Here is a 25496-nt window from a genome sequence, read left to right as displayed (position 1 = left end):
GTAATTACTCTTACAAAAGGTTCTCATTAATGGTAATATTATAATTACATTTGTCTTCCTTTTTGAGATATAAATTGCCACCGTGATTTAGGGCTCCATTTGCAGCACATTCCCAGTCACAGCAAGATACATTAATACAGATTACTAACTTGCAATGTTAGTATTTCCAACAGAAAATAGTTTACATTATAGCAGTCCTTCCAAGATATTTCAAAACACCATGCATGGTTGATTTACAAAAACTGAAAAATTTAAAATCACCTATAGTTACTTTTACTAATTACACACTTTAATTCTTCAGCTGACACATTTTGGGGAAAATTGGCCAATATCCTTTTATTAGTCTGCAATTTTTTACATAAAGACTGTTCATTCTGTTTCTTTCTCTCTTGTTTAAGTAGAATGAGACATGACAGCTTTGTTTCTTGACTACTTGGATTCGCAGATTATTAAACAGATTGTTATTCCCCAATAGTAAAGATGCTTTCACATTTAGCAGACGGACACAAAAAATGTGGTGGCTAGAGGCTACAAACAAATGAGTTTCAGCCAACTTGAGGCACACTTTTGTCACAGTAACTTTTGTAACAGGGTAATTAACTCTTGGAACAATATTCCTAGGGATGCAGCAGACTCTAACGACGAGTGGTTCATTTTAAGCTAAATGCTTTTATATAAATAGAGCTTTGCATAGGGATAACACTGTAATGAAATCTGATTTAGCACAGATGTCAGAGTAAATGAACATAACAGTCCTTTCTGGCCCAATAAAGCATAAAATTATATCACAAATTCTCTTTTTGACTCTAATACCATAGACCTTACAGACACAGTCATCATCCTTTGCAAAGAAGGATGCCAAGAGACCAGAAACCTCTTCGCCTTTCCTTCCTGGCTACGCTGCCTCAAGACATCTCCAAATCCTTACCCAGGCAAGGGAAGGACCAGACCTGGCCTCATGCCCTTTACACATTCCCCTGGCATATGAGTTGAGCATGTAGCAGAGGTAGCCTCAGAATGGCCAGCAGATCTCCAGGCTTTCCTGAGCCACCCTGGGACATCCTGAGCCACCCTGGGACAACCCTCCCTGCCAGGCTGGCTCTGACAATGCTGAACAGCAAGAATGTCCCAGAAAAACAAGAGCTGGTACTGATGCCTGAACACATAGAAACTGCTCAGCTGGGTTGCAGAAATAAGATATTAAGTACCAATAAAGATAAAATATATTTCATGGTTTTGGTCATGTACATTAGGAAGATTCAACTGGAAGATTACACTTACACACACAATCTGTGAACTAGGACAATCTTGAATCAGTTTACCACAAGTAAGTTATTTGTTGAAACCTAAAGCCTATGTTTGCAAGAAAAATTAAATTTGAACCCTAAATCCCACTGAAATTCGTGGAAAGTCAGATCCCTGACTTACTTAGGCTCCTTAGAAATCTTAACCTCAGTTATTAAATTACTCTGACAGAGAGAAAGAGAGATTGACAAGGAGGTCTTCAAAGAATGATACTGGAGTTGCTTGTAAGAGCCACGATGGCAAGTGTTACCAGTGGTCTCTGCTACTGTCAGAGCTTATTCAAGGTTAATGAAAATCGATCTGGCATCGTTCTATTCCATGGGAGTTTTTAATAACATGTGACAGAAGAGAGATGTCTTCACACACTGCTGGACTCTTAACTACATTTTCAGATTCATACTGATAAATTTGCCAACAAAACAAGTAGAAGCACACAGCTCATATGCAGAGAAAAAGAGTAAAAATATTAATAAAAAATATAAACATCTAGTACTTCTTCAAAGAGCAAATATAAAGCATTCAATACATTTCTGTATTGCATTTTATACTTAACTATAATTGTAATTCATTGTACTGATAATTTAACAAACTATATTGTAATGAGATTAATTTGTGACAGTATAGGTTATAAACTCAATATGGCACTCACAATTATTATTAAATACATATACTTGAAGATGAAGTGTTAAGTCTTAGTTGTGAAACAACTAAAGGGATAATGTAAAAGTTAAAATAAACAAATGTGAGAACACTAGCAACAAAATTCTTAAATTTTCAATCACTATTTAAATCCTACTTACTTCTAATAAACTCAATAAATAAAACACAATCTGCAATAAAACATTTGCCCTAAGAACAAAAATCTCTCTGGTTATCACATTCTCTTTAAATAAAACTGCTATGTAAACTATTAATAAGTTAGTATAACATGCTTAGATCCATATTTTTATCCCATTACACAGATATTTATATTTGATACATTCCTAATCCTAATTTAAATTGCATGTGTATAATAAATATTTTAAACATCTACAGATTACAAATCTACTTCTGCCATCAGTGCTTACACCACACTCAGAGACTACAAACGGCTCAGACAAAATAGGAAAAGTTTAAAGTGTCTTTGCAGAACTTCTGAGAAATACAGACCTTCATGTGTTGTAAAGTCTTACCTAAGTGAAATTCATCAGCTGTTTTATAAAGTATATCATGGTAACATTCATAGACTGAATACAGGAATCAACCATTGCACAGTAAACTCAACTTTTAGATACCTCTTCTCATAATTTCCTCCTCTCCTTAATCAAGCCGTTAAATCACCATCTGCTAATTTGTGTAACAAACCATTCAGGCAAACATTTATTTCAAAACAGACAAGCTATTATAACACAGCATTATGCTTTTCAAACACTAAAACTGTTTGGAAAAAACTTGGCAACTAAAAGATCAAAACATGGCAATGACAAGTCCAGCAGATATATGGCAGCAGAATCAGACACTTATTCTTAGCAAATATAGCCAAATAACCAAACTAAAATGCTACTTCTCAGTTTCACACACCTGAGACAATGTGTAGAAGACCCTAACAGCATGCACCTTCTTTTCCAGAGGAGGAACAATTCAGAGGTACCACCCCAGGCTCTTATCTTTGGGATATTTAGCACATGGCTGATGGACAGTGCCTCCCCTAGCAGTTTTTTATGAATCCACCCCTTCATTTCAGCTGTACCTTTATAGGTGGGACCGTGGGATTGAGTGCACCCTCAGCAAGTTTCCTGACGACATCAAGCTATGTGGTGGGATGTCACCCAGAGGGACCTTGACAGGCTTGAGAGGTGGGCCTGTGTGAACCTCATGGAGTTCAACAAGGCCAAGTGCAAGGTCCTGTAAACAGGTTGGGACAATCTCAAGCACATATACAAGCTGAGCAAGAATGGACTGAGAGAAGGCCTAAGAAGAAGGACTTGGGGGCGTTAGTTGACAAGAAGCTCAACAATGTGCACTTGCAGCCCACAAAGCCAACTGTATCCTGGGCTGCAACAAAATAAGTGTGAGCAGCAGGCTGAGGGAGATGATTCTGCCCCTCCACTCTGCTCTTGAGAGACCCCACATGTAATACTGTATCCAGCTCTGGGGCCTCCAACATAAGAGGGACATGGACCTGTTGGAGTGAGTCCAGAGGAGGGCCATGAGGGTGATCAGAGGGCTGGAATACCTCTCCTATAAAGACAGGATGAGTTAGGGTTGTTCAGCCTGGAGAAGAGAAGGCTCCAAGGAGACCATATAGCAGCCTTCCACTACCTAAAAGGGACCTACAAGGAAGCTGGAGAGGGACTTTTTACAAGGGCATGTAGTGGTAGGACAAGTGATAATGACTTTAAACTGAAAGAGGGTAGATTTAAATTAGATATAAGGAAGAAATTCTTTACTGTGAGGGTGGTGAGGCACTGGAACAGGCTGTCCAGAAAAGCTGTGGATGCTCCATCCCTGGAAGTGTTCAGGGACAGGTTGGATGGAGCTTTGAGCAACCTGATCTAGTGGCAGGGGAGTTGGAACTAGGTGATCTTCAACATCCCTTCCAGTCAAAACCATTCTATGATTCCATAATTCTATGAAAGTGTCCAGAAATAAAGATTTTGTTTAACAGAGTATTTTATCATTTTTTTTAGGTTTTAGATTTCATATAATCACATTAAATATGTAATGTTTCAATTCTGGAAGAATTGGCTCAGAAACTGAACTTAAAAAATACGCTATTTGCACAGGCCTAAAAAGAAAACAAAAAGTAAAAAGTTTAGATCACACAATGTTTTTCTTTACATTGATGTGATACAGAAAAAAAAATCCACAGAAGCCAGCAAAATGTCTTCAGATTGTCACAGGAAGAAATAAAATTAGAAAATGGCTTTCTGTCCTTATTGCTCAGTTTCAAGGAATATCCTGAAGACTCCTGGGTAGAAAACAGGAGCTGATTTGTGACACAATTATTTACTAACTAGTTATTCAGTAAGCTTATCTGAGTCATACATTTTATGAGCCATCTTTATTTTTGATACTTTATTCCACTCAAAACAAACAATACCAACAATTCTAAAATATTGTAGTTATTACTACTGATTGGCTTATTTAATTTCCTCTCCAAAGTCCTTTGCCACTATGGTTCCATTGCACAGCCTTCTCAGATATTCTCCTGCCAGACACCCACACAACAGTTCTCCTAAAGGAGAACTATAAGGAGGAGAGAGTTAGACCAGATATAAGGAAGAAATTTTTTACCATGAGAGTGGTGAAACGTGAGAACAGGTTGCCAAGAGGGGTGGTAGATGCCCCATCCCTGGAAATATTCAAGGCCAGGCTGGACAGGGCTCTGAGCAACCTGACCTAGTTGAAGATGCCCCTGCTCATTGCAGGGGGGTTGGTCTGGATGAGCTTTGAAGGTCCCTCTAACCCAAAGTATTCTATGAAAAAAACTCCTACTGCAGAGGAAAGGGAATATGCCTATTATGGGGGGCGATCAAGTTCTTATAATCTTTTTTTCATTTATCATTTTATCATTTATTTTCAATATCCAATATCACATAAAACCAAACAGGTTTTATATTTAGCCGCTATTCTACACAAGCACCACATTAATGAATAATGCATTACTATTAATTAGAACATTACCTTGCAAATTGGTATTTGTAAGTGTGTAAGAAGCATATCAGTGGATAATGTACTGTTATGGAGTGGGAGCTTCAAACATTCACAATAGTAGAGGGGAAAAATCTGCAGAGAAAACATTTCACTGCAAGATGTGCAATGAGGAAGACATAATTTCAAATACGACAATAAAGAAAAACCCTCTCTTCAAAAATCCTAAAAAATACATGAGCTACTCAATTAAACACCCCTCACTTCAGGAAAGCCTATGACCAAATGAGTGAAAGTTTCAGGCGGTTGTTAGAAATTCAGATTGTTTGCTACAGCTGCTTCTCTTTAGGCTGACAGAGAAACCACCACAGGCAGCCTGTGGTTCAGCCGCCGTGCTGGGGAATGTGTCTGCAGGATGCTGCCCTGGGTGCTCCCCAAAGCACCCCACCAACTCCCTGGCTGCCCCCGCTGTCCCCCGCCTTCCCACAAGGGCCAGCAGCCGCAGGCAAGCTACAGGAGGAAACTGATGTGGGATGAACCTGGCCCTGCCAGTGGTGGTGAGGGAGTTTTCTGTCAGAGCAGCCAAGAGGTTCTGATCCACATTGTAGTCACAAAATCCTTGAACCCAGTGCCGGGGAGGCGGCAGCAGCACTCACACACAATGAAGGGAAATCACAGAATCTAGAATGTCCTGAGTTGGAATGGACCCACTAGGATCATCAAGTCCAACTCCTGTCCCTGCACAGGACAAAAGAAGGCTGTATTGGAAGACCTCCCTCCAGGAGACAGGCCATGCTGACATGAAAACACAACTATCTGCTGGCTGACAAAAGCTAACGGAGAGCCATGGCGGAAAACAGTCTCCAGTTCCAATTCAGGTTAACACTAACCCTTTTTTTGGCATTATATAACAGCATATTGATGTTATTAAGAGTATCCAGAAGCCTGTAATTCAGAATTCAGTGTGTTCGTGTACATTTACCAGACCTGTAAGCTATTACCACAGTACTAAAAACATTCAGCTGGAGAGTCCCAGATGACTAAGAAAATGAAGTGCTATACACTTAAAAATCCATCAAAATGGGAAAATCCAAACATTTTTGTTCAGCTTTTTTCTTGTGACATAAGTAATCATTAAATGTGAAGACTCTAATCCAGTACTTTTGATTTATTCCTTGGAGAAAGTATAGACTGATTACCTTGATATGTAACTCTTGGACCATTCTTGGACCATGCAATAAGAATACTTTAATCACACAGTACCTGCAAAATCTGAATATATGTAGTAACAGGCAATCAGTGCAATACAACAATATCTTAAATTCAATGTGATACAGAAGATTACTCCCAAAATGGAACAATAGATCTGTTTGTACAGATAACCACTGGTAGAAGAGGTGACATAGGGTTAACAAAATACAGGCAATCTCTAACCAAAACTGAAAAGTCTGTCTCCTTACAGTTATCTAAATTGTGATTACCACTCAAACTGGATTATATTGGTGCTCCTGCACAAAGAGTAAATCATCACAGAGATCATCCTTTTATCAATGTGCACTGCTGAAACACACCAGGGAAACATTTATAAAATGTTAAAACAGGTAAGCCTGAAGCCACAGAGCTGGTATTCTCAGTGGGAGCAAATGGAAAAAAATGTACTCTCCAGCCCACTGGAGTCTAAATATGTGTAGAATGACACGCCGGATGAAAACAGGAACAAGAAGTGTTACTTAGAGAGCAGTCTTCAAACCAAATAGGACATTACTTGTATTTTCCACCCAAGAATCAATGGAAATTTAAAAGAATAAGAATTAAGAATTAAGGAGCAAAAATGTATGTCAAAATGTTAAGCTATGCAAATAGGTATACACTGATGGCTAAACATTTTTGCATCAAAAGTACTTTTCTCATCAAACTCACATGAATAAAAGTGATACCCGTGCCCAAACTGTTTTCACAGTGGAGAAGAAACCCTGTTTTATTTTTCCATAACTGGTTACGTAACAGGAGAAATGTTTCATACACCACATGTATTCTCATTATTTCAGATTACTTAAATAAATTTGGTACAAAAATCCCAAGAGGATTTGTTATCTGACTAAAAATAAAAAAGCTTTACAGATTGGATCCCACTCACATTCAATACCAGGTGTACCTCTGTCTTTGGGGGAATATGAATGTGCCTATAGCTAGTTGTGATTTATTAACTTTTCTGGAAAGTTTCTCTGAATCAAATGTTCATTCGATGCCAGACTTGAGAACCACAAGACCAAGGCAGCAGTAACCTATCATGACTCTGGCCTCCATTTGCACAAAAGCATTAGTATTAATTAAATGCCTCCAGACCTTCCTTTCTCTGACTGCGCTTGCTGTAGAGCTAATTGCTTCTCTCCTCCAGCACACGCTTAACGTGCCTGCCCTGCTGCACAGCAGCCAACTTCATGTTTTATAATGGCTTGAACAGCCTGCAGATAGTAACTCTGATTGCTTCAGATCTTTCCGGGGTGCCTCATAAGACAGTTGAAACATTTTATGCAGGCTAAGTGATCTTACAGTTTTTCTTCATCTGAATTTTTCATGTTAGGAAATGAGCTGAAATATAAAACTCAAAATCTCAGTGGCCTTTTTAGAGCAAGTGCATCAATTAGAAAGATGAATAGAAAGGTCTTGATTGCAGCTGACATTATAACTGTGAAACATTAACATTTCCAGCTGAAGAGAAGGACTTAGTTAATGTAAAGATTAAGAAATACTAAAGAATCTAGGAGATACAAATGACAAATATGTTTAGCAAAAAAACAGTCTGAACTGCTGACACTGACTTGTGCTCTATTATTACTTGCTTCACAATCCCTTGTAAGAGGATTACTGTCTATTTTGGCACTATGTATAACAAGAGTATACAGCACATCACCAAGAGGTTGTGCAAAGAGGCTGCCCTGTATCATCACACCCACACATATATTCTCCAAGTCAAATCTCCCACATCAGAAAACCACCAGCTGTCAGTTCCCTGAGCTCCACATCATTTTGTTATACAAAAAAACACAGGGAAAAGCAAAAGAGTCAACAAGCCTTTTGCTTTTAATTCAACAGGAATGCAATACAGCCTAAACTAAGGGCAGAATCGTTGTATTATTTTCCAGTCTTCTGCATACTAAAATAACCACACTGTTCCCTCACACTGCATATCCTAATTCAGAAGAAAAGCAGCAGACAGCAATCCTAAGAGCATCCAGGGACTCTCTGACACAGTCACAAGGGTTATGCTACCATGTCTTCTAATGCTATGCTACTAATTCTTCTAATATCTCCAGACAGGCCACACAAACTGGCATTAATCCAGCAGTAGAAGAGTTGCTTAGCCCAGCAGTTGTAGTCTGGACAAACCTTAATGTTTAGATCACAAAAAAAAAAAAAACAATCCGAGCACCTTATTAAACTAGACAAGGGAAATTCACTACAGTTCTAATACACTACAACAGTTTTTTCCTGTCAGGCACAATTCAAACAAAATGCAGCTGGCTCATAGTGTAGGATACCTATCTGCTAAAATAAACCTGATGGCTATCAAACTTTTCTACCACGACCATTCAGCAGTCCTCTCACTGTCTGTACCATTTACAACTTCTCCTACAGGGAAGTGGTCAACCTTCCCCCAACAGTTCACGTAAGACTTCAGTATGCCAACTTGCTCAAAAAATGAGGTGTCCTTTCTCACATACCGTGAAACTGTGGCATATGATAGATCCTTTCTTCAGTCTTTGTAATACTTGAGATATGCATAAATATACAGTATAACTCTGTGAATTAGAACATGGCGGTTTCTTGAAAGCATTACACTGTATCAGACCCATGGTAAGCTCTTCTTTTTGTAGGATTTAAATTTGGACTGTGGAGATGCAGTCAGGATGAAGAGGGGAATAAGGATGAAGGGAAGTTAATTACAGATCTATCTGATCATAAACACCTCATTTTTACCTTATTCAAATACTTAAAATACTACTACTTACTCAAAAGAGAAATAACTGCTCTAATGACATCAGTGTAGGAACTCTTAAAAGTATATTAGTTCATATATTCCTCTATTTTTCTCTGGTAAATTAAATAACTTACTGTAGGCTGAGAGGGCACATATGTACCCAAGGCTTCTGACCCACCAGATTTAAAAGCTTTTTTCAACCCCTTTCCCATTAGCTGACCTGGCAAATACTAGTCAATCAGTTTTACCTCATTTCTCACAGAAGGCTGATCTTTTAGTTATCAGAAATGCATGGGTGCAGTAGCCTTACCCACTCTTTTTATTTTGCCTTTCAAGGCGAAATGCCTCCATACTTGTTGTCTGTGTCCTACTTGCTTCTGAGTGTCCAAAGCTGGAGCTTATTGAGTTTATGGGTTATGAGATGGAGCTCCAACCTTAGACACTCATAACCCTTAAACTCAATAAGCACAATGTCCTAATAAAAAAAAAAAATCAATTGCTCACAAATATCAAGTAAGACTATGAGCAAAATTAACGAAGAAAGGTCTTTTTTTTACACTTCTGCATATGCTCAGGCACAGAGGTACTCCTAAATGCAGAGAGTAGTCTTTTAGAAGTGCTCATCTTGCACGTCCCAGAGCTTTTGAAGAAGCCATAGAAGTGAAAAAAAAAAAAAAAAATCAAGTAAAGCCTACTTTGCTTCTGCAGCCAAAGAAATTCACACCTGACAGGTATATTTTTGCCATTACGATCACTGTCCCATTAATATATTCAGCCACTGAGGTCAATGAATATACAGAGCTTCCACATACCAAGAGAGTACAAATTGCTACTTAGGAACTATAATTTAGAATATAGCTCTTCCTTGAAGCATCAATCCAGTCCTTAGCTCTGCCTTTGAAATTACATGGCATTACATTACACTGATGGAGTGCTGAGTTACAGCCTTTTTACTCTCTTTGTATAACGAGACCTTCAGGTATGGTAACAAACAAACAACCCCAAAATCCCATTTCCTGCCCTCAGTCATTCTATTAGCAGAAGAAACATAGTTTTCTGAAATTTCTCTTTTAGGCCAATTATATAACTCACCCAATAAATTCCTGAGTTTGTGTGCATCAGTACTACCATACTGCAGACTCTAAAGCTCATGTGTTATCCTTATTCCCCCATGACCATAAAATTTTCCTAGGGATCCCCTCACTATTTCTGTCACTAGACAGCTGCATTAAATCAAGTTGATATGAACTGCCCATCACTGTTCAGAGAAACTACAGACTCTATGATTATGTAGTGGTCTTCTGCAAATTTTTTACCTTTTGAAATGGGAGGGTTATTACTGAAGCTATTTGCACTCCAGAAGGTTACACTCTCTATTAAACCTCTTCTTCACCCACTGGGATGAAGTAACAAATGGAAAAGTAAATTCAGATTAAAAATGACAAAGTGGCAAACTATTTTATTAGTAATTATTAAACTCCAGCTACTGAAATGGAGGGGATCAATGAACAATGTTGGGGAAAAAGCGGGAAATGCTGAGCTGGTGGGAAGAAAAGCACGGGCAGAAGCAAAGTTCCTCTGTTCTCTCCATCTCCCAAACTCCACAGCCTTGCCAGGGGCTTTCCTGGACTCCACAGCGCTTAGAGCAGCACCCTCAGCCCTTCCCATGGGCTCCATCTGGAATTGGCCCCAGAAGGAGCTCCCTGGCCCAGAGCCCCTTCTGGGTCTGCCCTCACCACCTCCAACCACACTGAAGAGGCACTGCCAGTTCCATGCTGCTGGCACTAAACCTCCCCTTCTTCAGCTTTTCTGGTTCTTCTTCAGCTGAAAAATACCACCTAACCAGCATCCTCAGGGGCTTTTGCTCTTGAATTTCATGGGGTTTTGAACTGTGAGCCTACGGGCCCGTTCCTTTGGGACCTTTGGTGGAAAAGGTAGTGGGTTTGGTTTTTTCATGCCTAGCAAAATCTACTGAGTCAACAGCTCAGCTGAATACAGCAATTCTCTTTAAGAACAGGAAAGGGTTAATACACAGCAACATCAGATAATATCTTACAGAGTATTTCCTTCAGATGTTTTTATATGCAAATGAGGTATGCTTCACAGATTTTGAGTAATTACAGGTTAGCAGCCAGCACAGCAGGCTCACAACTATTTCACTATCTACTTTGTTTTATCTACAAAAACGCATTTCTTAAAATGATTTCTGGGGAGGTCTATATTTTGATTTTAATCTAACTAGTGATTGAAAAAAAGGGAGAAGTGAGAAATAAGGTGTTATTAGGAGCTCATGACTTCAGGAGCCCACTGGCCACCACCTTTGAGTGCCTACATGACACCTGAAGTAAAGCACTGTGAACAAATCTGTGACAAGCACTGGGGCTAAACTACAACTTGAGGACATAATAGCAAATACCATGCCCTGGCTAGCAAAGCATCTATCGGAAGATACACTCAGCTAATACACAGACTATCTGAAATATTCTGACTCTAGAGGACAGCTTAATTAATCTAGAAATGAAAGGATACAACCACAGGAGAATCCATTCAGGAGTTACTTCATATCACTTAGAAGAAGCTGACTGAAAACAGGCAGATAAATATGTAAAGTAGTTGCTAATTTACAAAAGCTTACGAAATTCAAACAACTGAAGAGCTGGTAGCTGGTTTCAGAGCAGCACTGAACTTTAAGAAAATCTGGAGACTTTCATTCCAATCCTGTAAGCAACAATGATAAAAGTTGCAGAGGGTAACTATCAGACTGATGTCCTACTGTGCATGATGCAAGGCAAACAAACTGTTAACATGAATATCTGCAAGGAAAAAAATGCGAGCAACCAAAAAATATCCCAGGAAACTAATGAAAAGAAAGTAGGCTGCTGAAAAAAAACTGTACTGAAAATGGAATAGATAATCAAAGAGGAACAGCATAGGAGCATACAATTAGTGAACACGTACTATTGTTTGTAAGTACTTCGCATGATACAGTTCACATTTATTTTCTTTGAAGAATTTTTGTTACCACTTGCTCAAATTACAAGCAAAAATATACATGTTTTTTTCTGACTGCATCTCCTCCAAACTCACCATAAAATGTAATTCATACCAGAGCGCGATGTTTTTCACTGGTGTAATTTGTCTTTGCTGGCAAGTAAGCTGTTTACCTACAGAAGAATTAGTGCTTTCGGAGTAGACTATAGGGTCTAACGGCAGCATAAAACAGCACTTGAGTTTCTGTGTTCACATTTCCTGATTTCTCAGGTAAGAACAAATTCACCATGGCAGAAGAGAAGGATGGAGGAAAGGGAAGAGGAAAGACCTGGGTTCAGTAGCTCTCCTGTTAGCGCCATGCAGCATGTCTAAATTCCTGGCCTTGTGACAGCACAACAGATGCCTGAACTCCCAACTGTTCAGGACACAGCCCATACTTCTCCATGCTGCCAGACTCTGACATATTCTTTCGATCAGGGGGAATGCCCTATTTTTTTCAGGGTTCTTGGAAGGAGTTTGGGGACAGATCTGGCTGACTCAAGTGAAATTATCTTGCATGCAACCGCAGAGTCATCTCCTGTCATAGACTTTGCTTGCTCTAGCCCATGTGCCCAGATAGTCCAATCCAGCCATACTGCTTGAATGCATGGACACCAGGACTCAGAAGGCCAACAGAGTTAGAATCACAGAATCATTTTCGTTGGAAAAGACCTTTAAGATCACGTCCAACCGTTAACCTAATATTGCCAAGTCCACCTCTAAACCATGTCCCTAAGAACCTCATTTACATGTCTTTTAAACACCTTCAGGGATGATAACTCAACCACTTCCCTGGGCAGCCTGTTCCAATGCTGGAAAACCCTTCCAGTGAAGAAGGTTTTCTGAATATCCAATCTGAACCTCCCTCGGTGAAAGTTGAGGCCATTTCCCTTCGTCCTATCGCTTGTTACGTGGGAGAAGAGACCAACACCTTCCATGCTAGCTGTCTCCTTCTTGTGCAAAGCCCTCACTCCTTGAGGTTTCCTGAGTAAAAATTTTCCTCTTCCATCTGTGCTGCTTCAGCACCTTCAGCTCACAACCCTAGTGACTCCCAGCATCCCCGGTAGCTGCTGAGGGGAGTTGCAGAGGCACCCTTGGACTGGGAGCTGAAGCTCTGGTGACAATTCACAGGAAGGCAAGTGATGGGCTTACACTGCCCTCAGAGTCCATGTGGCACCGTCTGATCCATCAGCAGCGTGAGACAGAGTTACCACTTAATTTGACCCCTACAGTCAACAGAGGCAACAACTGCCAGAGGGGATCAGTTAAAGTATGTGCCATTTTTGCTTGCTAACTTTTCAACTGTTTTCAAAAGAAATAGGAAAGGCATGTAAAATCAACAAAAAAAGAAAATCTGAGTTAATGCTTCCCAAGTAATAAAGATTTTAAAGGTGCTATCAGAATGAAGAACACTTAAAATAGGATTTAAAAGAGAGCGTGAGACTGAAGAGCCTAATATGATTGAGTTACTTTTTTGCTCTTTTAAAATCCATGGATGAAATCCATTCAACTACTTTAAAAATCAGAACTTTTAGATGCTGGCCTTCTGGAGGAAACAGCAGGTCAAGCCTCGTTTACAGAATTGCCAGTGTTTCCTGCACAGCTGAGACAGAAACCTGTATCTTTGAACAATGGTAGAGAGAAATCCAGTCTCCTCTCCTTTGACTGCAAAAGCACTTTCACCGCTGAATGAGAGTTAAGGGAAAACGCAGGAAACACAAAGCATCTCTAATCCACTTGCAACAGTAGTTAGGGTGACTCTTTACAAAACAGTCAATGTAGCCAGCAGACAGCTAAAGTTTCCAGCCCCAGGGTAATCAGACACTAGATCCCAAGCCTTCAGTTCCTGGGAAAAGGTACAAACAAGCTATTACTTAAAGGCCACTTTCAAGTCTAAGTTTCCAAGTTTCTTCAGGGACTGCAGCAGGTTCAGATGCTTGTCTGCTCAAACCAGCCCTGCAGCAGAGCTCGTCAGAGAATAAAGTAACTGCTACCCAAGAAAACACCATTCCCAAGCTGGAGCAGGTGTAAGGACACTTTCAGCCTGAGAAACAAAATGCTCAGCATTTCAACAAATGCTAAGCAAGGAAAACAACTGGGCCTGGGACTTCAGTGAGTTTCAAACTCCTGGATCCCACCCAATTTTTCTCCTTTAATATAAAAAGAAAGAGACAATCAGGGAAGTATGTACATAAGCCTCTTCATGCTCCCAAGAAGGGCAAAGCACATTTTGCCAGTCACTTCAAGCGACACTTGGTCAATACAGCTACTTGTGGATGATGGCATAGCTCATGGCAAGGACACAATGGGAGAGATCCAGAAAGCATCCCTTAGGGACAAAGCACTGGCAGGGCAAGTGAAGGAATATCACTCATGACATTAAATCCCAAAGGCTGTCCCTACCTTTCATTGAATTCATTGTGCACACACCGCTTACACGGACACAGAACCCACCTTCTCTAAATGCCTAAGAAAATGATATCTAGGATTACAGTATGAAAAAAAAAAAAAAAATCAGTACAGTCCACCTATGGAGCAGGAGACTAAAGTGGAGAAAAAAAGTAAAATTTATCTTTCTATTTCCTCAGTTATCGTAAAGGGCAATAAAAATGCGTAGTGCTGCTTTAAACTAGGAACCATACCTGCTGCCTGATCAGCATTTTAATAAAAAAGATGTTACAGAAATGGCAGAGAAGCACAATTCTGGACCCTCTGTCTGCAAAATGACCTGTGTGGAAAACCAGCACAATCCACATACAAAAGCAGACCCGCAGCCATTTCACCTGCACCCCAAAATGCTCTCTTCACCCAGCTGAGCGCAGAGTGCTGGCAGCCTGCAGCTAGCTCTGCCCAGCTGAGTGTGCAAACAAAGCAAGCACGTGTTTGTACAAAAGACTGCTGATGAGCCAAGTCTTAGTGTATAGCCTATGGATAAACAAAGATGTGGCTTTCACTCAGATAAACTAAACGCCTGTATTTGAGGCATAAGTTCAGCACGCTGCTCTTTTACAAGGGAAATACAGCCAGAAATAAGAAATGCTGGTGAACGTTTTTGCCAATTTCAGCTTCAATGCCCTTTTGCTTCAATTTTTGATTCCTAAAATCCTGCCTCCTCACAGGCATGTTTTAAAAATAAATGTACTAAGTCTGTAGGGTTTACCAACTATAGGGATCATCACTGAGAAAACCCTGCAGGAAACTAGCCTTTCTGGATATCAGGTAGCAGGAAGCATATTCAATGTAAATGACAAGCGGTCATAGGCGGAACTGACGACAATAAAATGAAATGCTGGTCAGCTGTTTCCCTACTTCAAGATGGTCCCTCCTGTTCAGCTAAAAAATTGTTCCGGCCTTGGAAAAATCTCAGTAATTTTGCAGCATCCATACAGAGGACCCAATGCCCTTGGAGCTCCAGCTCCTGTCGTCCAGCAGCATCTGTAGCCCCAGAAGTGGTCAGACCAAAATGAATCAATCAAAGCGGCACAAAAATCCAGTGCTTCCCCTGCCAACAACCAGACAATGCTGGGTTTGGAGGCCTGGCTCGTTCGGCAGCTGGACCCTGCCCCGCGACCCAGCGGGCAAAGGTGGTGGGTTTCTGATGAAGCATGTGAAGCTCCTCCTCCCGCCCTCTCCTTCCAAGTGGGACATGGATATAGAGGTGCATTTAACTAGAAACAGAATAAATACAATTGACATATATACATATATGCATGCTTTGGGAAAGTCTGTAAAAGATGTGAGGGGTACACAGAGCATCCAGCTGTAAAACATTAGTAAGAAGGTGATTTCCAAGCAGAATATAATCACAGGGAAATGGCTTACCTAATGCTGGAAACAGCAACCCACAAATCATCCTCACGAAAACAAAGCCAGAGTCCAAAATGTTTTTGAAACTAGTCTAAATATTTATTCTTTTTCCAGGTTAGGAAAGGATTTTACTTCCCTGGCTGTCAAGCCACTATCTGTACCAACCCCATTTACACAGGTTTATCCAATTTTTCAGCTCTTATCAAACCTTTATCTTTGCATTTTGTAATTATGGTTTGTTCCCAAAACTACAGAGTCTGCAGGAAATTAAACTGACTTAGACCTTTTTCTTATATCATATCTTAGCCAGCCTATATCACTCTAGAAACTGAAATAAAACATCTTTAGCACAATGACTAAATTCATCCACTAGTCATTTTTGGGGGTACTGGTGAAAGCCATTCCTGAATGCCAAAACATTTTCATTAATGCAATATTTCTGCAAAACTTAATGTTGCCTTTCTATGCATGAATTTTCAAAGTAAATAGTGTTTTTATTACAATACTCACTTGCAAAAGAAGCAAAATATTTTAAAATTATTCAGGCACTGTAATGCCATTAATAAAACTTCCCTTTCCAAGTGCCACAGTTAATTTTAAGGAATCACTTTTAATCACCATTCAAGACAAACTATTGAATCCCTACAAAAACCCCACAGATTTTCGAAAAAAACATGCTGTGTTTTAACTGCTAGAATTTAAGAAGTAGCAGAAACATCACCAAGACTGCAAAGCAATATTCACAAAGTCCAATTTGACCCCCATTTAAATTGTAATTAATTAAATTAATTAATTAAAAGGAGAAACTGCATACATCGGGCAGCTGATGACAGATATGCTACCACACAGCTGAGCACAGAAGGGAGAGACTTTAAGAGAGGACAAAGACAACTTAGTGATCACCCATTTTTTACAGAAAAGTGTGTAACTTTCATTTTGGATTATCTGTGATTAAGGGAGATGGTTCTTTTATTTCCTGGGCACCTGTTACAATCACAACTTGTCTCCAAGCCTGATGTCATACATTTTCTCAAAGTTAGCATCAGGATATCAAAGCACCGCCAGGTTAAAGGGCAGGAGGACGTGGAGGTGGTGCTGCCTTCACAAGGAAGAAACATCCCACAGAAGAGTGAGCTCGCACATTGCTATGCAGGCAACCCAAACACACATTTCTGCTTGGCACCTTTGTCTTACTAAAAATGACATACCACCTTGTAATCTGGCGCCGTGCCACCCTGACAGATGGACTTAAGTGTAGGCAGCCAAGAGACCATGTATCAGCATCAAATATGTTTTTTGAGAGCAGGACTTCCAGTCAGGAATGTTAAAACAGCTGTCCACATTGAGCTCGCATGCCTACTCTTAAGAGGATATGCTCTTGCCACTGAAGCCCTGAGCTGGATTAACTTGGAAAATAAATAAAATAGCTTCCACAGCCACATAAGGTGAGTTTTTGCAGAATCAGGATTAGTGATATTCAGGGGGCTTTACTGACCTACGATTAGTGGGCACACTCGCAGGGCTGAAAAGCTCCTCAGTTCTGCAGCTCAGTGAAACTTTCATCATGTGCATGCTTGTAAACAAATGTTTCTCATCTAAACACATCTTTTTATATGTTACCTTTCTTCGGAAAAAAAAAAAAAAGAGAACCCAATACTAGCAGGATAACAAACAAACATGTTAGTGACCTTTACCTGTGTGTTAGAGCGCACCTTTTAAATTAACTCTCCTGTCTCAGACACACATATCTGTGTGACTGGGATCTGTTTCACTGGGCTTTCTTCTCTTTTCAAAACTTCAACTCCCATGGCCCACTCCAAGATTTTTTGTTAGCTCAAGCCTACATGCATACATACATTTTCCATTTTGACATCGTTTACATAGCTTGCCCCAGGAATAAAATCTTATTACCTTGAGAAACTGGCATTGTCTAGTACAAGATGTAGGGTGGCTGGCCTGCAGAGCCATGCCCTGGCCAGCTCTACCCCATCCCTGTGCCCAGCTGGGCTGCCTGCTGCCCACAAATCCTTCTCCCCGAGGACATGAAGCATTCCAAAACACTGGGAAGCTCTAAAAAAACATGTTTTCTCACATCAATGTGCCAAACAATGTTCTTTTTCTTTTTTTTTTTCCACAGAACTCAGATTTTACTCCTGCCTGTTAAAAACTCATCAGCCTAAGTCTAATGCAAGGTAAATATTCAAATCTGAACAAGGTAAAAGTTTCCTCAGGACTTCACACTATTTAAAAAAGGTAATACCAAGATTTCCAATGGTAAGCAATATTGCTTCTAGCGCTGAGTAACTTAAAGACTGAAAGGAGGTGATGATACATTTTATTCGATGTTTAAACATGCTTTGTGTTCATTTTAATTCTTCTGCCTATAGAATCAGACTTCAGGTATAAATATTTTATGTACACTGTAGCTGGGTACCTCATCTTTACTCTTCTTAATCACTACATATGAACTTCAACTCTACAAGGATATTCCCAGTATAGATCAAAGGCGCCTTCAGTGCCTGGTGACAGGGTCACATACAGTGTTCCAACAGCTGCTGGTGTCTTTTACCTTTGTTAATTTCAAGGCTAATCTTTGATGCAATTAAAAGTTACCTGAGTCATTTTATTACAATTTCCCGTGCTAGAAGCATTTCAGTGGCAGGCATAATTTCTCCTGCACAGTCAGGATTTCTGATCACTGACCTTGCTTCCCCCTTTGGTGAAGACTTTATTTCTCCTCTTGCACTGCTCATCTTCTTTACCCTTCATTCTTCACCCTCACCTCAGGCATTTCCATCTCCTTTTATTCCTTGTTTTTGAGGACTGTATGAAATCATGTTAGCAAAAGTTTCACCTCCCTTCTGTCACTCCTAAATACACTTACTAAGCTCAGACAACAAGAAGCTTGGATTTTTCATGCTACAAATAAAGTTGTTTCCCCATTAAACTAAATTTCCATACCAATTAACCTTTCTCAGAGGGGAGGAAAAGAAGGAAAATGCTTTCTCAAATATTTAATCAGGCAGATTAGCAGTGCTGTGAAAACAATAGGAAAAAATGTATATAATACCTCTCCCTCCTTCCGAAAACCAACAGTGCCTCAGGCTTTCTCAAGACACTGCACATACACTGTGCATGCCTTTAAAAAGTTCAGGGGACAGCCAAATCGCTGAATGGGAATAAATGGGAATAAAAATACTGATCCGGATGAGTACTTTTTCTTAATAAAGTAATTACACACACACCCTACGTGTATTCCTTTCATGCATGTTTTACACAGAATGGTTACCTCTATGGTTATCATAAAGCCAAAGTAAATTGAACTGCAAATGGTAATGCTGAGCATCCAAAACCCCATGGCATCACTCTCAGCCCCGTAAGTGCCTCTCATTTGAAAAGAATTTGAAGGAGTATGTGAGGTTTATTTCTTATAGAATCATGTAAGGTACTAATGCAAATTCAGAGAACAGTCAGTCTTCTTACACATTACGGTATGGTGTTCACTATCATGTTGAAACTCCTGAAAAGTTTAGTACCCAGTCATCTGAGAAACTCCTTTCTCCTGTCATAAGAATGACTATCAGGAGGACCAGTCTGTACCTGCCAAAAGCCAAATGCCAGATCAGACTCTCGTTTTGTTGTGTCCCTTAACTGAGCTCTTAACTCTGAAGGTTTTAACTTGCTGTTTTATCAATGTTTTTTTAACCCATTCTGAGTTGCCAGATGATTTACTGACACCAGTCAGAATTCATTGCTAGTTAAAGACAAATGAATACTGGAAAAGTAAAATGAAGCATGCAAAAATGTCTCAAAGTACTCATAAAACATTAACATCATAGACAGAGACTTCAGGCTAATGGGATGCTGAACAAAACTTAGAAATATATAGCTTCTGTATTAGCAAAAAGAAACTTGAAGAGGCATGGCAAACTTTAACATTGCTTTCTGAAAAAGTCACCAGCTAAAGCCAAGTGCTGAAAAGTATTAGAGAAGCTGACCTCTGCTGTCCCATTGCCTGGGTGGGAGGATGTGAGAGTAGCCACTTGTACACACACTGCCTTAGCTTCACCTGTTACTGCTGTTCACCACTCCACAAGAAAGAGCAAAAACATTTTAAAACAGGAAAGCATGGCAATTTTACTTCAAAAGTTCACTTCAGAAGGAAAGGTTATCACAGGTGTTGTTCAGAAAGAACAGGGCCCATGTACCTGTAACCGGTCCCTCAAACAGATTTGGCATTCAGTGAAAGCACCCTGGTACTTAGATGCCTTACCTAGGTAAAGCGAGGCGTTTTCTTTCTTGACATTGTCATCTAGGTATGTTGGTCCCAAAGTATAGATGGGGGTCGAGCCCATGCCAATAAGGATTTGGGCACAAATGAATAAAGCTACATAGAGAGAGTGGTCGTTTCCACTAGAGTCCTTGACACAGGACGGCGAGTCCCACTGCTCTTTGGTGGTGCCATTGCCAGTCATGCACAAGCCTTCATTACTGACGGAGGAGTTCAATTCCTGGATCTGGTACGGCGGAGAGATGAAATGAGGTAAGGAGAAGAGTGCAGCCCCCAAGGCAATGAAAAACCCCCCTACAGCCAGCCAGAGCGGCCTCCGTCCACGTCCCCCGAAGTAGCTGATGAAGACCACCACCACCAGGCTCCCAATGTCGAAGCAGCTGACCAGCAGCCCCGACTCCGAGCTCTTAAGGCTGTATCTCCGCTCGATGGTGGTGATGACGCTGCTCAGGTAGCCGGAGACCATGAGAGACTGGATGAAGGTCAGGAAGCACATGCACACCAAGAAGAAGCGCGAGTCCGCCAGCACTGCCCGCAGGCACGCTCTGCCCGGGGGGCCCGCCAGCAGCAGCGCTGGCGGCCGCAGCGGCAGCGGGGTGCCCGGGGACACCCCTCGGCTGGGCGCCGCCGACTGGCCGCCCTCCGTCCTCCGGGGAAAGCTCCCGCTGCCGGCGGCGGGGGACCGGGCAGCCCCGGCGGCGCCTCCGCTCCGCCCGTCCTCGGCAGCCGGTCCCGCGGCGGGGCTCGCCGTAGCGCCGCCGCCCCCCCCGGCCGCCAGGGGGGAGCCGAGCGCGGCCCCGCGGCTGCCCGGCGCCGCCCCGCCGAGCGCCGGCAGGCTGCGGCACCGCGGCGCCTCCGCCCGGCCCCCCGCCGCCGCAGCCGGCCGCTCCGCCCCGGGGCGCCGCTGCGCTGGGGTCCCCGCCGAGGCCATGCTGGGTCCGGCCGCGGCCTCAGAGGAGCCCGGCCGGCTCCATCGCCGCCGTGCGTCGAGCGCGCTGAGGGGCCCGGCGGGAGCGCAGCATAGCGGGGAGGGGAGGAGGGAGGGGAGAGGGGTGGCCCTAGCCGCGGCCGCCGGCCGCCCCGCCGCACGTGTCAGCCAAAGTCCTTTGTGGCTCCATCCTCCCTCAGTGTCGCTGAAGGGGACGCCCGCCCGCCGGGGCGTCCCCGCTGCCGGCGGCTCTTGCTCCCCGCCGCCGCATGCCCGCGGCGCCGCGCTCAGCAGCCGCCCGCCGGGGCCCCACGGCCAGCCCGGGCGCCGCGGGGGAGCACCGCCTGCCGCCGCTGCTGCCGCTCCGCCGCCCGCATCCTTCTCTCTCTGCGCCGCCGACGCCGCTGACAGAGCTCCAGGGGGGTGCTGCCGATCTGCGGGGCGGAGAGCAAGCACAGGAGGTCAGCGGCGCCGGCTCCAGCGGCCCCCGCCCCGCCGCCCCGGTCTCTCCCCGCCCGACCCCAGGATCTACGTTGAGCTCTAGGGAGTGCCCGCTGCCCCCACGGCGGGGAGGGCCGCGTGAGAGACCCAGGGAACGTGTCCTTGCGGACAGCACATAGATTTACATAAGAGCAGGAGCGGACCACACGTCCGTGGGCCTCGGCTAGAGTGAGACCCTTTTATTTGGCGCCGGATGCGACAGGCAGAGGTCACCGTGCCAAGCCTTGTATTTTCCAGCCTAAAAATAAACACGCTGAAATAAATACTCTGCTACAACTCGGCGGCCCGGGGAGCGGCAGCAGGCGGAGTAGAGGGGAACAAAGCCGATGCCGAGGCAGTAGCGGCACGTACCCCGAGCGGCGGCACCCTGGGGCCGGCCTCGCTGCCCCAGCTCGCCCGGGTGCCCCCCGTGCCCGCGGACACGCGGGACCGCCGAGGGACGGACGGTGGTCAGCCCTGCCTACCCCGGCAGCGAAACACGCCTTTTGCCTCCTTTGTCCGCTTTTGTCTCCCCGCCGCCTTCTTCTCGATGCGAAGGGGCAGACGGGCGGGGAGGAGGTAGTGGCATCCCGGCCAACCGAACCCCAGCGGCAGCCCTCCATCCACCCCCAGCGGGTGAGCAGCGGGCAGGGCGGGGGAGCCGGCGGGGTGCACCGGGCTCCCTGCTCCAGGCCGCTGCAGAGAAGAAAGACGAGGCTACTCACCGTGGCTGCGGCGAGAGGGGGGAGCCCACAACCAAGCCGGCGACTCAGCCCAGCCCTGTGCCCCCGCCCCGCCTGTCACCCAACGCCAGGTCCCCCTCGGCCGCCTCCCCGGGCGCCGCGGCGGAGCGCAGGCGCGCCCGCCGCCGCCCGTCGCCGCCTGCGGGCCGGGTCGCCGCCGGGGCGGGCGATACAGCCCGGCACTCAAGTCCGCTCCGACCTACCCTCTCCGCTGAGCAGGGGGCGTCTTCCGGGTCTCCGCGACCTGCACCGTCAGGGCAGAGCGGCAGCCCGCGTTAAAGCACGTTACATCACTTCACAAAAGTTTACGGAACCCCTGCCGGAGGGTGAGCCCGGCGGGGGCAGGCGGCGGGTCAGGCTTGACAAGGGGCTGGTCGGTGCCTTTTCTCTCATCTGGAGTTGCCGAACGCCGCAACTTGGCGCCGGTGGCTGAGAAAGTCAGCGAAGCGCTCCAAACATTTGTCAGCCCCGGGCGGCAATCACGGTGCTCCCTGGTGTTGCACCGCGTTTCGTAAGAGGTAATGAAATATTCGGAAGGCGAGACCTCAGTTACAGTGTCTGCTGAGAAGTGAGAAGGAAGAACAAAGGACATTTATTTATTTATTTATTTAGGAAAATAGAAAGCCAGGCCACCTGATGGTCAATTTGTCCAGGCTGTTGTCTCCGGCAGAGCCACTTCCAGACGTGGCAAAACACGCACAAAACCTATGAAAAGCAGTGAGTTTCCTCTTAATCCCCTTTTCTCAGTTTGTGCAGTGTCTTGAATCACACTGGTTTGTTTTCCTCTGAAATCTCTGTTTTTAAAGCCCTAGTACTACAATAAGTCTAGATAGTCCTGCCAATTTAGTCCTGCCACATTTATTGTGTTTTGATAGAGGGTGAACCAATAAGGTAATTCCTTTTTGTTCTAAGTTTTACCATTTAAAAAAATGCCAAGGAATACACCAAAGAAGTATAGTATCCTACACATTTCTGAAAAGGTAGTGCTTTTCTGGGTAGGATAGATTTACCTTTGATTTGTTTCCCCTGCTTAAAAAAAATTAGGACTGACCACATTTGTTTACTTATTTATAATCTTAATCAATAAGGTAGTTTCATAGGATACCATTTTCAATTTTTATCAGGCTTGTGCTTGATACTTCTTTGTGCTTGCTTAATGCTCAGGCAGCTCAAACTCAACACAGCCAAAACAATACTTTTGTTTCCTAAGGTTTCACCACATTTCTCCTGTTGATAAGGAACCTCAAGTTCAGCGGTTGTCTGGGCCTGTAGTTTTAGTATTCTCTTTGATTCAGACAGGTTTTCAAGGATCCTTGATAAACTCATCTCAGTGATTCACCATCTCAATGTCCCTAACATGGTTTCTTCTATATCATCATCCCACAGCTTGTTGTTACTGCAGTTCCTCTCTTCTTTTTGTTCCTGTTCTGCTGCCAGTCCCTCATGGCCACAGTTTCCTTCGCACTGGCTCTGGCACTCAGCTGAGCCCTCAGTAAGCTGATGCAGCTCACTGAAATGGCGGGAAAACCACCCAAAGGAAACAAACATTTTTTGCTTGGCTATATGAGCTGAATCACCTCACAAAGGATGGAAACACAAGAGCTTGCAAAAAAAGGGAAGGAAAGAGGGCAGGTCCATGAGGAAAAAAGAAGAGATGATAGACCATTTCAACAAGGACAAACTCTTAATTCAGCTCAGTCATCTCATTGAGACATTCCTGAGAACGTATGTTGACTCAGCCGATAGGCAGTGACCCATTAAACTTAAGTAACTCCATTGCATTTGACCTAGTATTATATATGAACTAATAACTGTAGTGCGTAAGCTTCATGTATCATGTATTTATAAATCAGCTTTGGGATCTTGTTCTATGACCGGGATTCCTAGCCATTATTGTATAAAACTAACAACGTTCATGAAATCATGGAATAACAGTAGATATCACAAAAGCATCCCTCAATCCCATAGGAAAATATAAGGGTGCAGGATTCACAACCTTCACAGCAGTTGCAAACAGTACAGCTTGCAAATAAGTACAATTTCAATTCTTTGTGCATTGGCAAAACTGTAAAGAGATAAAATTGTCCTTTGGACTAGGTGAAGGTGTTTGTTGTAGGAAGTTACTCCAGTTGCCTACAGCTGCCAGAATGCCTGATTTCCTGGCTTACTTTTGGCTTTAAATACTTAAATAACAAGTTAGCTGAGCAAAGACAACATCTGTAGTCTATAGTGGGTATGAGCATCCAGTGCCAAGTGATGAACGGGAAATCAATATTACTCTCTTCACTTGCTAGGCTGATTACAGAATATGCAATGTTGGTACACAAGTTCACAATAAAATATAAATGTGTAAGACTTATTATGCAAACTTTCTGCTTTTAAAGTTTCACCGTAGTGAATTTGAAATAAAAAGTATCCCTCAAGCACAAATCAATCAATTGGTGTTGCAGAATGGTCTGTTTATGGCTACAATTGCAAAATAACATCATTCCCATTTTGCTAGGTGACATGGGCCGTCATCCTCCTTTTGATTTATCCGTGTTAGTGAAAGATATTAAGTCAGGACTAGTGGGAGACAGGCCCTTCATCTTAATAGTGCCTACCTAAGTTTTCAGCTGACGACCTCTCTCCCATGTGGGCTGCCTCTGCTGTGGTGGTGAGTGCTCACACAGTGCGTTTGGCTGTTGTTCTTTGAGGGACAAGACCCCTTGGCAGAGAGATGGTAAAAACCAGCAGAGGGGAAGTGGAGTACCTTAACTTGGGCTGGCTTGGTCTCATCAGCTCTATCAGTTTCAGAAGAGAAGGCAACAGAGCTACAAAGGCACCATCTTCTCAAGGTCACACTTTAGTTGTGAATAGATTTGTGGCTTTACATGTCCTTGCTATTCCAGGGATCTGCTGATGCCCAATGAGGTGCCTCAGCCTGGTCTATTCCAGGCCACAAAGAGAGGGAAGAACTCAGCTGAAGGGTGGCATGAGTTGGTGGTTCTGCTTTTCCTTCAGTATTTCACATTTCCAGACAGGTTTTCCAGTCAACGCTATGCCACAAATGCAATAAATCAACACGCTTGTCTTCCTTCACCTTTTTCCCTGACACTGCTACCATTTTTGGGCAACATTTGCTCTTCATTCCCAGCCCAATATTAATAAAGCAATAAGCAAAACAGGATGTGCATGAGGAGGCTAATGGGCTTCAGGTCCTCCTGGAATGTGAGCATTTGGAAGCACAAAGTGAAAGGACAAGTAACTTCACTCCTCAGGGACCCTCACCAAGCTAGTGTCCTAATGAACTCCCAA

The 25496-nt window shown here is 43.2% G+C and overlaps 1 protein-coding gene across 1 annotated transcript in view; it reads right to left on the bottom strand.

Annotated features, from left to right (window-relative positions):
• SLCO5A1 (solute carrier organic anion transporter family member 5A1) overlaps positions 1-22361 on the bottom strand; it is a 78406-nt gene extending 56045 nt beyond the window's left edge. The window contains exons 1-2 of the mRNA XM_082046954.1: positions 22182-22361; positions 20031-21410 (exon numbers count right to left, since the gene is read on the bottom strand). Of these exons, the coding sequence (XP_081903080.1) occupies positions 20031-20979 (949 nt within the window). The 5' untranslated portion in view covers positions 20980-21410; positions 22182-22361. The remainder of the gene's footprint in view (positions 1-20030; positions 21411-22181) is intronic.
• Positions 22362-25496: the final 3135 nt, after the last annotated feature.

This window comes from Streptopelia decaocto (assembly GCF_964273445.1).
Source record: "Streptopelia decaocto genome assembly, chromosome: 2".
NCBI classification, from domain to species: domain Eukaryota; kingdom Metazoa; phylum Chordata; class Aves; order Columbiformes; family Columbidae; genus Streptopelia; species Streptopelia decaocto.
The sequence above is the reverse complement of the archived record's forward strand: the minus strand, read 5'-3'. Positions and strand labels throughout refer to the sequence as shown.